This window comes from Jaculus jaculus, chromosome 1, assembly GCF_020740685.1.
Source record: "Jaculus jaculus isolate mJacJac1 chromosome 1, mJacJac1.mat.Y.cur, whole genome shotgun sequence".
Classification (NCBI taxonomy): Eukaryota; Metazoa; Chordata; class Mammalia; order Rodentia; family Dipodidae; genus Jaculus; species Jaculus jaculus.
In genome coordinates, this window is record NC_059102.1 from 150,224,132 (window position 1) to 150,236,796 (window position 12,665).

Consider the following 12,665-nt stretch of genomic DNA (forward strand, 5'->3'; position numbering starts at 1 on the left):
GCTTCATTGGGGACAGGTGTATCAGGTTATGAGGTGGTCAAAGCCAAGGGCTTCCTCTAATACCCATGTCATGGACTCCTGGTGATGCATGGGGACGGGGTGTGTGGTGCAGCACCATGCTGCAAGGTCTAGTCCTTTCCAACACTTTGGATCGTAGACCAGAACCGCAGTGCTTCCCAGTTCCATTTGGTTTCCATAGACTAGTGATCTTGTCTTCCGGATGAATGCGTTCTCCCAGGGACTGGCCTGAGAATCTTACTCATGTAAATCAAATCCAGATGTGGCCAAGAGATCCCCATTTACCCAACTGATAACAACTTGGATATGCTGGTTGCTGACTGTCTAAGGTCCCCCTGTGACACCTCCCCCCCCCACCCTCATTCAAGGGAAACTGAGGCCAAACAGAGTGTCGTACCTGGACTGTGTAGCAGCTGGGGCAGAATCAGGAGGGTCCCACAGCCCTGCCCCCGCCTGGCTCCTTCTCCACCCCAAAGTTCCTCTGGTCATTGTGATTTCCAAGAAGCCAACAAGGGAGGCCCCAGCACTGACCCCCCCCAAGCTGTCTAGGCTCCAGAAGACCTCCCCTCACTCTCTACATCATCCCTTCAGCCCCCACTTGACCATAAACCCATTGAGGGCAGGATCCACGGAGTTCCCGCCACTATCCTTTCCTCATTTTGGGGTGGAGGGAGCCGTCATCTGTTCCCTGGGGGCAGCAGATGGCCTCCTAGTTTGGAAAAGAAAACAGCACAATTTAGAATTAGTCCCGGGTGAGAGGTCACAGCAACATCTGCCTGCCGAGGCTCTGGAGAGTCACGTTGTATGGAGCTGCTGCAGGGGAGGCGGGAGGCAGGCAGCACAGTGGAAATACTGAAGCCTTAAACAAAACACGGGCGGCATTTGTGGGGCCACAGGCACGGGGGGGGGCCGCTTGTGCTTCTCTTGTGTCTGCGGAAGGAAGCCCACCCCTCCACGCTCCCTGCCCGGGCCCTAGCCCACCTGCCACTCACCTGCAAGCAGCCACAGCCCTGGAATAGAGGGAGAGAGAAAGCTGAGGGACAGGTTCTCTAAGATGGCCTTAAGGAAGTTAAGGAGAGGGCACACCCACCACTGCGGGGTTCCCACCCATGGGAGGCTGTGCACCCCCGGGTGTGGAGCACTGGGCTGCTCTCAACGTGTTGCTGGAGGGAGTCCTACCTTTTAGAATTGGAAGGAGGGCTTTCCTAGGTCCCAGGTAGAAGGCATCGCAGGGCTGGCAGGGGAGCATCCTGGGTCGCTCAATGAGTCCCTGGCCTGAGCACACCGAGGAGCACCCCCCAACAGGCAAGGCTGCTGTTAGGTGTGACTTCCCCATCAGAGCCCAGGCGCCTGCTCCGTGGCTCCCACCTACCTGCCCGTGTTGAGGACCAAATGGCCACTGGCGCAGGGGATGCAGCTGTGCTTCCGGGGTCACGGGGATTTTGGTGCCCTTGGCCATGGCTAAGCAGCAAGTGTCAAAATCCCTCCCACTTTCTCAGGGATAGCCTGTGCTGTGGGGGAAATGACTCTCATGGTGTCTGTCCCCAGGTGTCCCTACCTGTATGGCCAGGTAGTAAAACAGCCCAGGCAAGTAGCCACAGACAGGGAAGGAAGAAGGGACTTTAGAGTGGTCGCAAAGCTGACCCCAGTCAGTCCCTTCCTTCACCTGTCTCTGGGCACCTGAGGGACAGCGCCGTTTAGGTGACCCTGCCTACACTGTAGCTGTGGGGGCGGGGAACGGTGGCCTCACCCAAGGCAGGCCCCGCCGGGCAACATGCCTGCACTGTGGTGTCCCCAGCCCAAGGTGGCAGTAGGGTTAGACAATGGGCCCTCTCATTGGCCACATTCCCCCATGGAGGAGCTTCCTCAGCCACCGGCTGCCCGGCTCCTGCCCCACCCGCTAGGGTTGGCGTCTGGCCGCTCCCGGCAGGAGCAGCTGTCCCCTCCACGGGCGCACCTGCTCCCAGTTGCCCTTTGTCCGTGCTGCTGGCTCCTGATTTATTGGCCATATTCCCCACCCCCCTCCACCACTAGTCCAGAAGAACGTAGCCACATCGACTAGTCCCCGGGGGTTCTCTTGGGCTTCCCCTTGGGATCCCCCATTCAGGGTGCAGAGTGGGGACGTGGGCCTGTGGCTGGAGGGCAAAGGAAGTATGGGCAAGGGTCTTCTGGATCTTTTGGCAATATTCAGTGTTCTCACTGTGAGGTACCCAGCAGCGGTTTACTCAGGGAGCTGGGGGCCCCAGGGTGTCCCTGCTGGGACCAAGGACAGACTTAACATACTTGCAGGGTAGCAGTCGGCTTGTCCACGTCTCTCCCACCAAGCCAGGCTTCCCGCCTCTTGGAGCCTAGGCCTTCCCGCCTGCCCCCCCCCCCCACAGAGTCTGCAGGGTGGCTCGGACATGGCTCCATTTGGCTTTGATGATCAAGCTCCCCCTCTCCCTCATTCACCCCCTAGCGACTTCACCAGCGGCTGGGAAAGAAAAAAAAAAGCCTTTTCTCCAAGTGGGCTGAGGCCAACTTCTGCCCGACAAAGGGGCATTGATCCGGAGAGGAGAGCTGCTCCCAGGGGCCAGCCCCATTCTGTAGATCCCAGGCTCCTGGGGCGGCCACTCAAGTCAGCCAGTAACTAGATCTGTGAGCAGTGTAGTGTAGGCAATTGCCCGCCAACCCCCCCGCCCCCCCCGGCCCCCGCCAGACTCCTCAAGTGTGGCTCTGCCAGAGCCTGAGGTGCCTCAGACCATCAGGTGTGGATGCTGAGGCCTTTTCAGTGGTTGGCCACAAGAGCCTCACTCCAGACTGCCCATGCGAAGGAGGAGCCAACTGCCCACTGCTCTCTGCCACTTCCCAGGCTGGGCAGGAGCCATAGCAAAGGCCTGAGTTAACTCTCCTGGGGTGGGTGGGGGGGAGCTGGGGGGCGGAGAGAGATTTGTTTTCTTTAAGCCAGTTGGTTTGGGACTTTTGGCTTCTGGCAACAGATGGTCAGCCAGAGTGGCCATTTTGTGTCCTCCCTACCCAAGCTGCGGACACGGATGAAAGACCCCAAGGGAGGACAGATGCCTCCCGGTCCTGCCGCTGAGACACCCGACCTGGACCCCATACTGCCTACAGCAGCCTCTCCTGGGGCCACACTGACACAGAAGTTTAGTTCAGGACCAAGTAGGGACCAACAGGCTGGTATTTGCCAGGGGAGGAGGCCTGGGACCCCCGCCGTGCTCCAGTCTGCTTTGAATGCACTGAGGTGTGGCAAACGGAGGGGCAGCTTGGTGGACTCTGGAGGTCATGATGGCTAGAGGGAGGCCTTACGTGGGAGGGGCTGCTGCCACCTGCCACCCCTTGTGGCCTTGCCTCTGCGTGCGTTCTGCCTCAGAGGCTGTGCCACTGGGAAGAGCCTGGCCTCGCTGCTCCCAGAACCTTCTCTGGAAGTGCAGAGCTGGTGGAGGGGGGGTTGTTGGATTTATGGCCCAATTTCTGGAAGCCAGGCATGAAGAGAGAGGTTCCTGGGATTGGCGTGTGGCAGACCCTGAGCCTGTCCCTGCAGGGGACAAGTACGACCATGCCTGGAGGCAGGAAACCACACACCCCCAACCGCACACACACTTATCTGCCTCTGTCAAGGACTGGGTCAGGCCTTTGGGAGGAGAGGCAGGAGGCTCCCGGCCCACCTGGATGCCCACCCAGAGCTAAGGAGCGCTGCTCCCTCGCTGCGAGATGGGGGCTTTTTCTCTGATGCTGCTGGGCCTGTGGTACACGCGCTTGATGGCCGAGGGAGAGTCTGTCTGAGAGCCGTGTAGGTAGGGAGTGGGTGCCAGCCTGTGTCCCAGCGTAGCCTCTTGGGCATGAGACTCCCTGGCAGAAGGACTGAGTAGAAAAGCCAATCCATCCGCTCCTCTTCCCGCGGTTTTGCTGGGCTATTGATGTACGAACAGTCGAAGAAACCATGAACTCTTTTATTACCCGAACGATGCATATTCATGACAGAGAAGCTGGAAGAGAAAAGCAGCCGCCTCCCCGAATGAGAGTTTCACAGAGCGCTTTCCCATCCCCCCCTCCCCCATGGCCCTGCTGGGGCTTCTTCGAGACTCACTGTGAATTTATACCCTCACGTCTGTCTGCCTGCCTTCGGTTTGAAATCCCAGCCTGTCTAGTCTCTAGCCTGGCCCCAATTAATAGTCATTATTTCTCTATCTTGAAGTGAAGTTCACTTAAATGTGTAAGTAACCACCTTAAAGTGACTGGCTCAGCAACCCTTGGTGCATTCTCAAGGTTGTGCCGCCATCCGCCATCTAGTTCCAGAGGTTTCAGCACCCCAAGAACCTCTGCCCACCAAGCAGCCGTCAACGTCTCTGGTCTGTGAGCCCAAGCCTAGCTATGTGCACAGGGCGGGGGCAACCATGGCTGCAACAGGTGGGAGGGCTGGGAGCTGACTGCCCTGCGTGTCTGCCAACAGCTGCAGTGGTGCCTTTGTGGGCCAGCGATGCCAAGACCCCAACCCATGCCTCAGCACTCCCTGCAAGAACGCTGGGACTTGCCGCGTGATAGACCAAGGCGGCGCAGTGGACTACGCGTGCATTTGCCCCCTGGGCTTCTCCGGGCCTCTTTGCCTGACACCTCTGGATAATGCCTGCCTGGCCAACCCCTGCCGTAATGGAGGCACATGTGACCTGCTCACCCTCAGAGAGTACAAGTGCCGCTGTCCCCCGGGCTGGTCAGGTAAGGACAATGGTGTGGCTGCGCGCTCTGTAGCTGGGACCCTCATTCTGAGGGACAGACAGACTTCTGTGACTTGAAGCCCTGTGGCAGCTCATATTCGCTGGGGACTGTGACCCAGGGATAGCTCAGTGTCTCCCAGGGCCTTGCCAGCCCTGCACTGTCTTGTACTGGGGTGCTTCACTCCAGGTCCCTAAACTCTCACTGCTTCTGCTTCCACAAATGGTGTAACTTTGTCCAGCCCCAGCCCCTTGTTCTTTCCATGCCAAGATGCTGTAGGCTGCCATCATTTGTATGTGGGCTCCAGGAGGCTACTGCTGGGCACAGACCTCAAAGCCACTTCACTCGGTCTCTCACAACCTCCAGTCCTCTCTGTGGGCAGAAACACGGCTATTGTCTCCTAGTAGGTCCCGAGAATTATGGAGATGGTAACTTCAGGTCAATTGCAGGCTGGTGCCTCTATGGCATATAGGATCTGTCTTGGGCTTCCGGAGAGACCCTGACCACATCTGACCCTCTTACCCCCTCCTCCTTCAGGGAAGTCATGCCAGCAGGCCGACCCGTGTGCCTCCAACCCCTGTGCCAACGGTGGCCAGTGCCTGCCCTTCGAGTCCTCATACATCTGTGGTTGTCCACCCGGCTTCCACGGCCCCACCTGCAGGCAAGATGTCAACGAGTGCAGCCAGAACCCTGGGCTGTGCCGCCACGGGGGCACCTGCCACAACGAGGTGGGCTCCTACCGCTGCGCCTGCCGTGCCACACACACTGGTCCCCACTGTGAGCTGCCCTATGTGCCCTGCAGCCCCTCGCCCTGCCAGAACGGAGGCACCTGCCGCCCTACAGGGGACACTACCCATGATTGTGCCTGTCTGCCAGGTAGGTCCTACTATGCCATACTATTCTTCTGCCTGGATGCCTGCACCTGTGCCTGAGAGGTTGCAGAATGGGGTGTCCTGTGTGGAGGGAGCCTGGGGGGGGGGGGAGAGGCTTAGAGAAGACCAGCAGCAGAGAGCCAGGCAGGTGGGGCTGTTGTCTCCAGACAGGTGTCCATGGAGGGAGCCTTAGGTGTGTGGTATAGGAGCAGGTTGGGGTGGGATGTCACAGACCCCCAGCAGGGGGCTGGGGGCACCACTTACCCCAGGTTTCACGCACAGTTCCATTTCTGCCCCGGGGTAACCATCTACTTTGATCGGACAGCTGGACACATGACCCCACCCCCAGAATCTTCCCTCTGCTGGCAGAGGTACCTTTCCCTTGGCAATTCCTTCATTCTGGAGCCCCCTCACTCTGGTGGCCTGACAGCCTGCCCATGTCCTGAGCCTCCTGGGGTTGGGTGCCAGCCTGCCTTTGCAAATGCTCACAAGCCATCCCCAGGTCCCCGTGTATGTATCATAGCGTGACAAGGGAGCACCTTCTCATGGGCAGCCCCTGGGGCTTCCCCCTCGTCTCTGGGAATGAGAGGTAAAAGGTAAGACATAGGGCACCTCAGGGGCCTCCGGTTACTCTTCACTTCCCAAGTGGTGCCCTTCCTGCTGCCCCTTCTGTCTCTGTGGAGGCTGGACCGGCAGACACCGCTCACATCCTTTTCACTGCGGCTCTTGTTTAAGTAGATTCTGGAGCAGCTGATTTTTTTTTTTTTTTCTTCCGAGGTAGGGTCTCACACTAGCTCAGACTGACCTGGAATCCACTGTGTAGTCTCAGGGTGGCCTCCAACTCATGGCAGTTCTTCTACCTCTGCCTCTCCAGTGCTGGGATTAAAGGCATGTGCCACCATGCCCAGCTTTTTTTTTTTTTTTTAATGAGAGAGAGAAAAAGAGAAGGAGAAGGAGAATATTGGCTTGCCAGGGCCTGCAGCCACTGCAATTGAACTCCAGACGTGTGTGCCACCTTGTGCACATGCATGACCTTGCGCATGCATCACCTGTGCATCTGGCTTCCGTGGGATCTGGGGAGTTGAACATCGGTCCTTAGGCTTTGCAGGCAAGTGCCTTAACTGCTAAGCCATCTCTCCAGCCCAGCCCTGAAGATTTTTAACCAGGGTTGAGACCTCTCAACTGCACTATGGGCATTTAAGAGGAAGGGGTGGGCCTCAGGCAATGGGGAATAGCTTTGGGTGCTAGGGGGCAGAGTCCCCGCTGACCTGGGGTGACCTCAGGCTATACCACCCCCTCTGGTCACCTTGCCTCTTCTGTACCCTGGAAAATGGAAGCTCCCTTTCGCCCCTGGCCTACAGAGTTGGCCTTGGGACTCTGTGTACAGACACCCACTTGTGAATTTCCTGAAAGTCACTGGTTAAACTTGGGGGTGACAGGTGGCTCCCCTCCACAGTTGCCTGTGCCTCTCTGGCCAGCGAGGTTCCCTGGAAGGCTGAGGTAACACCCGCACGCTTAGCTCTTAGCAGATCTCTGGGCTTGGGCCAGTCTTGACTGTAAGACCTCAGGTGTCAGGTCTCCTGTGTTGGGGCACAGTGGAGGCGAGGGAGAGCAGCCTCTTTTGCGGAGCCCCTGCATGGAATTGGCACCAGCCTATCTTGGGCAAGGTAGGGTGGAGCCTCCAGAGCAGGCCACAGCTGCTGATATGCTGAGAACTCTGTGCCCGCTCAGGGCTACTACCTGGCATGGGATAACCCAGGGTACGGAGAGATGGGCACGTGAGAAGGGCTGTTGGGACCCACTCACCAGAATGAGTGGCTGTCAGAGGCCTGTGTGCAGTGATTGTGTCGCCCCTGGGGAGAGGATACCCAGGTGTGGGACCTGGTTGTGTCAGGATAGGCAAGGACGAGAGCTGTCCACCCAAATTGCTGCTGGAGGGATTCAGCCTGGGTTCACCGGTACCCTGCATCGGGTCGCCCCCCCCTTCTTACATGGGGTTCCCCCAAGGGGCTTACATCTTGTGGAGACATGGGACACTGAGATCAAAACACAGCCATGCACCATGTGTGACCTGGACTGAGATTTGGAATGGTTCTGGCCTCTGAGCCCTGCCCAATGCTCCCAGGCTCTCGCAAGTCCTGTTTCCCTGGAGGATACTGTGCGGGCCGAGGAAGAGGCGCCTCCTAGGCTTTGGGTGCCCCTCCTCAGGCCTGGCCTAGGACCCTGTCTCACGTTAGTCCCTCCTTGCACAGAGAGGCATGTGGAGCTCAGTCCCTAGGGATTCACTGGAGCTACAAGTCAGGGTCTGATCTGCGGCTTTGCTTTCTCAACCTCCGGCTTCGGATCCAGTGTGGCTGGTGGGGCAGATAGGGGGGTCTGTCAGGAGACACCAAGTAGGTGGGTTCTTCAAGGGCAGGAGGGGTTCAAAGGCATCCCCAGAGAGGCCGTTAATTAGTAACTGGCTGCAGGTTTGGCTGTTGCCAGACTCGCCTTTCTGGGTTGATCATTGAACCAGCGGGAGTTGAGTGGATTAATGGCTAACTGGCTGCTGAGGAGGCCCTCAGGAGAGCCGCACTGCAGAGCTACGCCTTGGGGGCCAGCCCTAGGCTGGACGGGCTGCCTCAAACTGTGGAGGAGAGTTGGGTGCTGTAGAGCTCCACTGTGCCTTAAAGGGACAGGCCCAAACAGCAGGCTGGCCTGGATCCCACTGCACAGTTCCCAGTTTGGAGCGCCCCTCCCCACACCCCTGGTGTGAACCCTTAGCAGTATGGCCGCCCTGCTGGGGGGTTAGGGAGCTGCAGTGTGTAGGTGGCCCCATATCCATGAGCCATCCGGAAAACTGCTAGAGGGCTGGAGAGAAAGGGAGCAGTTAAGGCATGTGCCTGCAAAGCCTGAGGACACAGGTTTGATTCACCAATACTCACGTAAGCCAGATGCACAAGGTGGCGCATGCGTCTGGAGTTTGTTTGCAGTGGCTAGAGGCCCTGGCATACCCATTCTCCCCAACCCCTGCTTCTTTCTCTCTCAAACAAATAAAATATTAAAAAAAAAAAAAAAACTGCTAGAGGGCTTGTGGCAGAACCTTCTAGTACTCTGTGTTCCTGGGTCTCTGTCTGTGCATCCAGCCTTATACATAGTGCAGTCACCTAGAAAGGAACCTGTCTTCTGTGGGCATGGGATCCGGACGGCTGCAAGGGACCAGGAAAAGCCATGGAAGGGTAGCTACCTTGTCCAGAGTAAGGCATTACAGGCCAAGCCAGGAACCGGAGACACTGGAGTCCAGCAGAGAGCAGGTGGCCCTTGGCTGGCCCCAAGGGTGGAGGCTGACACTGCAGGCCCACATTCCACAGGCTTCACCGGACAGAACTGTGAAGAAAACGTGGATGACTGTCCAGGAAACAACTGCAAGAACGGAGGTGCTTGCGTGGATGGTGTGAATACCTACAACTGCCGCTGCCCGCCAGAGTGGACAGGCACGTGTGTGGGGATGTGGTCTGGGTGGGACAGCCTTCTACTTACAAAGAAGTGGTGGGGAGGCCTGAGATGCCTGTTCCATGCTATGGAAGCCCAGGCTGGGGGCCAAGAGTGGCCTTAGGAGGATGGTGGGTGGGAGGGAGCAGCTCTTCTGCCCAGGGTCCGGTCTGCCACCAACACTTGGGAGTCAGTTCATGTTAGCCTCCACTGGTCCTTGTGGGCAGCAAGTCCCCAGCATTGAGCCAAGCAAGTCAGGGAATTCAGGGCAAACTTTCTGGGATGCATCCAGGGCTGTCCTCAGGGACTCGCTGTCTGGTGGGTTGACAAGCCAGGTGGGCCCCGAGAAGAAGACAAGATGAGAAAATATAACTCCTAGAGGAGGGGATCAGGTGACTGATGCTGGCTATGACAAGAGTCAGCCTAGAAAGGCTTTCTGGGGAGGGTGGCTTACAGACCAGGAGGGTTGACCGTCTCCTTACTGCCACAGGTCAGTACTGCACAGAGGATGTGGACGAATGTCAGCTCATGCCCAATGCTTGCCAGAATGGCGGAACGTGCCATAATACCCACGGTGGCTACAACTGCGTGTGCGTCAATGGCTGGACGGGTGAGGACTGCAGTGAGAACATTGACGACTGTGCCAGTGCCGCCTGCTTCCATGGTGCCACCTGCCATGACCGCGTGGCCTCCTTCTACTGCGAGTGTCCCCATGGCCGCACTGGTAAGTGCAGTGGCCTCACAGGAGATGGGCTTGGTTGGCTCAGCACACCTGTGGTGGCCACGAGCAAAGTGGTGGGAACTAGCTTTGGTCGGACGTGGCGGCAGGGCCGAGAACGTAGCCCTGTTGGGAGAGTGCCTGCTTAGCCTGTGCAAGGCCCTGGGTTTGGTCCCCAGCATGGCATAAACTGGGCAGGGTGGTGCTCACCTGCAATCCCAATACTTGGGAGGTAGAGGCAAGGTCATCCTCTCACCCATAGTGAGTTTGAGGCCAGCCTGTGTTATATAAGATCCTGTCTCAAAAAATAAACAGAGCTGGGTATGGTGGCACATACGTTTAACCCCAGCACTCAGGAGGTAGAGGTAGGAGGATTGCTATGAGTTCGAGGCCATCCTGAGACGACATAGTGAATTCCAGGTTAACCTGGGTTAGAGCCAGGCACTGCTTTAAAAAACCAAAAAAGGGGGGGCAGTTAAGGCACTTGCCTGTGAAGCCTAAGGACCCAGGTTCAACTGCCCATAGCCCATGTAAGCCAGACACACAAGGTGAGGCGATGCTCACAAGGTCACACATGTGTCTGGAGCTTGATTGCAGTGGCCGGAGGCCCTGGTATGCCAATTCTCTTCTCTCTCACTCTCTCATTAAAAAAATAAATAAATATAAATATAAACAGAAAAAGATCACATATGGGTGGGGCTCGTAACACTCCCAACAATAAACCAGTGGTCACGCTGGACTTGAAAGGTCAGCTGGCGCCAAGCATACCTCACTGACCTCCGTGTTGTGGGATACTTGAGTGGGCCATGGTTGGAAGCTTCTTCCAGGGTGTCAGGTGGGAATGAGCTCCCACTAGAGTAGTCAGCCATCCCCAGGCTAAGAAAAGGCGGTGCCCGCTCACTGCAGCTACCCCTGCTCAGGTCTGCTGTGCCACCTCAACGATGCATGCATCAGCAACCCCTGCAACGAGGGCTCCAACTGCGACACCAACCCCGTGAACGGCAAGGCCATCTGCACCTGCCCCTCGGGGTACACGGGACCAGCCTGCATCCAGGATGTGGATGAGTGTGCTCTCGGTAGGTGCGGGTTCCGGGATGGGGAGGGGGAGGGTGGGGCGCCAACCCGGTTCTTCCCACGGGGACATGACCCATTTGATGGACGGGCTGGGGCACCACGGTGATCCAGAGACTGGGAGCCTACATCCGCCCTCACCTGTGCCCTTCTCTACCAGGAGCCAACCCCTGTGAGCATGCGGGCAAGTGCATCAACACCATGGGCTCCTTCGAGTGCCAGTGTCTGCAGGGCTACACGGGCCCCCGCTGCGAGATCGATGTGAATGAGTGCATCTCCAACCCGTGTCAGAATGACGCCACCTGCCTGGACCAGATTGGCGAGTTCCAGTGTATCTGCATGCCCGGTGCGTCCACATCACCTCCTGTCAGGGCGCACACACTGCCAAGAACAGGGAGCAGGACGTTGTGCTGAGGCTGGGTAGCCTCAGAGGGTGGGGCGGCAGCTAGGAAACTGAGGCTAGCCTCACAAGGCAGACCCGGGAAAGGAGCCAGAACCGGGACAAGGATCTGTAGGGTGGGCGCAGGGTTGAGCCCACAGTGGGCTGGGGTCCTGGGACTGTACCATGGGTCATTTCTGTCCTGCGTCCTCAACTGTGTGTGTGTGTGGGTGGGGGGTCTGTAATGGCGTAATCAGCCTCACCTTCCCCCATCCGCAGGCTACGAGGGTGTGTACTGTGAAATCAACACGGATGAGTGTGCCAGCAGCCCCTGCCTGCACAATGGCCACTGCCTGGACAAGATCAATGAGTTCCTGTGCCAGTGCCCCACAGGTGAGGCCACCCCACCCATCTGCTGTAGGGCCTGTATCTGCGAGCTCTGCTTCAGGGGTCAGCTCCTAGGCTTCTGGGATAGCCGGGATTGTGCCTTGCTGGTGGATGGGGGTGTTTTTAGACCTCCCCCAAAGATCAAAGCGTGGCTGGGCAGTAGTTATTGGGCCCATTATACCAGAGTTTGGGGATGCCTTTCTTGCTGATGGGGTACAACCCTTCCTTCCTGAAGGGGGAGAGTGACTGGGAGCTGCAGAATGTCCTAGGCTGTGAGGGGCCACCTGCCTGGCCCCTCCTCCTGTCCCCTTTCTGATGGCCATGGATAGTGAAGATGCAGTGGAGAGTTGACCTACATGGCTGATGGCCGGGGTGGGTCTGGAGGAACTGAGGAGGGCTTGGGAGGGTGTCTCGTCTGTCCCAGGGCTAAACCAGATCTTGGGCCTCCTGAAATGTAAATCAGCCGTCCTAGACATGGGTGAGCCTGGGGAGCCCCATTCATAGCCTGGCGCGGCTGTTACCATAGCAACCAGAGGCCGTTTGGGAAAAAAAAAAAAGGCCCCTCTGTTGGATGAGGGAGGCAGCCAAAGGTCCCACTGAACAGGGGCTTTGATCAGAGGAGCAGGGTGCAAGGGGCAAAGAGAAGCCTGGGAGTTGGCTCTCTGGGCCCAAAGTGCCCTCTGGGCAGCCCATGTGGACACTCACTACTATTGGGGCTTGGATTGGGGAGCAGCTGAAAGTCTGTGACACTCTCGTGTGACTGCCACCTCTTTTTGGGCCACAGGCTTCAGTGGGCACCTGTGTCAGTACGACGTGGATGAGTGTGCCAGCACACCCTGCAAGAATGGTGCCAAGTGCCTGGATGGGCCCAACACGTACACCTGCGTGTGCACGGAAGGTGCGGAGGGGTGAGGGACTCTCGGGTGGAAAATGGTGGCAAAGGGGACAGATATCAGGACATCTCAGTTTAGAGCCTTGAACATCTCAGTTTAAGGACCAGGAGCTCAGCTCAGCTCTGACCCCAGGTGGGGGCTATGAG

General features: G+C 57.8%; 1 protein-coding gene across 1 annotated transcript in view; it reads left to right on the plus strand.

The window, feature by feature from the left end:
• Window positions 1-12,665, plus strand: part of Notch1 (notch receptor 1) — a 54,725-nt gene that overhangs the window by 18,177 nt on the left and 23,883 nt on the right. The window contains exons 3-10 of the mRNA XM_004654073.3: window positions 4,469-4,731; window positions 5,266-5,604; window positions 8,951-9,073; window positions 9,562-9,795; window positions 10,710-10,865; window positions 11,021-11,206; window positions 11,519-11,632; window positions 12,411-12,524. Coding sequence (XP_004654130.2) covers window positions 4,469-4,731; window positions 5,266-5,604; window positions 8,951-9,073; window positions 9,562-9,795; window positions 10,710-10,865; window positions 11,021-11,206; window positions 11,519-11,632; window positions 12,411-12,524 — 1,529 coding nt within the window. The remainder of the gene's footprint in view (window positions 1-4,468; window positions 4,732-5,265; window positions 5,605-8,950; window positions 9,074-9,561; window positions 9,796-10,709; window positions 10,866-11,020; window positions 11,207-11,518; window positions 11,633-12,410; window positions 12,525-12,665) is intronic.